The sequence below is a fragment of the Aplysia californica genome, unplaced genomic scaffold (assembly GCF_000002075.1).
Source record: "Aplysia californica isolate F4 #8 unplaced genomic scaffold, AplCal3.0 scaffold00612, whole genome shotgun sequence".
Classification (NCBI taxonomy): domain Eukaryota; kingdom Metazoa; phylum Mollusca; class Gastropoda; order Aplysiida; family Aplysiidae; genus Aplysia; species Aplysia californica.
In genome coordinates this window covers 475,250-476,515 of record NW_004797882.1, presented here as the reverse complement: position 1 = coordinate 476,515, position 1,266 = coordinate 475,250, and the positions used below count along the sequence as shown (strand labels likewise).

The 1,266-nt window shown below is 42.7% G+C and overlaps 1 protein-coding gene across 1 annotated transcript in view; it reads left to right on the top strand.

Annotated features, from left to right (window-relative positions):
* Positions 1 to 1,266, top strand: part of LOC101850907 (sialin) — a gene marked incomplete in the record, with an annotated part of 19,147 nt that overhangs the window by 11,976 nt on the left and 5,905 nt on the right. The window contains 1 exon segment of the mRNA XM_035972209.1: positions 1,117 to 1,249. Coding sequence (XP_035828102.1) covers positions 1,117 to 1,249 — 133 coding nt within the window.

Below are 1,266 nucleotides of genomic sequence, written 5' to 3'. Positions count from 1 at the left end.
TACCCCCTCTTCCATTTCATCCTCCAACCTCACCTCTATCCCCACCTCTACCCCCCCTATCCTTCTCCTCCTTCATCTCCTCATCCATCTCCTCCTCAATCCTCTTTTCTATTTCCCTCTCTACCCCCTCATCCATCTTCTTCTCCAACCTCACCTCAATCCTCTCTCCTCTACCCCTAATCCTTCTCCTCCTCCATCCCCTCCTCCATTTCCTCCACCATATACCATACCCTCCTCCTCCCCACCCCTCCATCCCCTCATCCATCCTCTCTTATATCCTATTTTTTATTCCCTCCTTTACCCCATCATCCATCCCTTCCTCCATCCCCACCTCTACCCCCTCCTGTCTTTCTTCTCTACCCCCTCCTCTACCCCGCCATCCATCCTCTCCTCCATCAGTCAGCACCCAAACTGAATGGTCCTTAACTGTCCCTGTCGTTTTATGCAAGAAAAATTCTGAAATTATGCAAACTGAGCCCAAAAATGTGAAATTATACGATTCTGTTAATTTTAACAAAGAATGATTTATATAGGAAAATAATCAGAAATTATGCGAAAAATGGTCAAATTTTGCTGAATTATGCGGGGTGCATTAAACCACGGGGACAGCCTTATATGGAAGCATGCCAGTTTGTCACAGGCCCACGACCCCACCTCAACGGTGCCCTGCATGATGGAAGTTATCACTGACACTCTCAAAAAGAGTAAATGAATGATTGATTGATTGTAGGAATTGAATTTTATTTTTCAACTGTTTTTAAAGAAAGAATATTCATTGTTGAAATTTTACAAAGTAATTTGCTTTGATTGCATACAAAAAGGAAGAAATATTGAACAACACAAGCAGAATTGATATTTAAGAGGGACAATCTTTACAACATCAATTTAAAGGTGGAGAATAAAAAAAACCTTAAGTTACGACTACAGTTAAAGTGCTGTAAATATGACTGTCATCAATGCCCAACTACTTAAATGAAATTGTGACAAACTGGGCCTGTGACAAACTGAGCAGCCACCGGTCCTTATATATGTAGGTCAGAACAGACCGACATCTAAATGACATAACTCTGGTATAAAATTACGTCGTAAAACTGTTTTGTATCTTCTGTTCCTCAGAATGGCCTTCTCTCCGCCCTTCCCTACGCTGGCAGTTGGATAATCGGACCTGTCGCTGGACTGGTTGCTGACATCATTCGCCGACGTCACATTCTGAGTACTGTGTGCACGCGGAAGGTTTTTAACACACTAGGTACTGTCTGTGTGTGT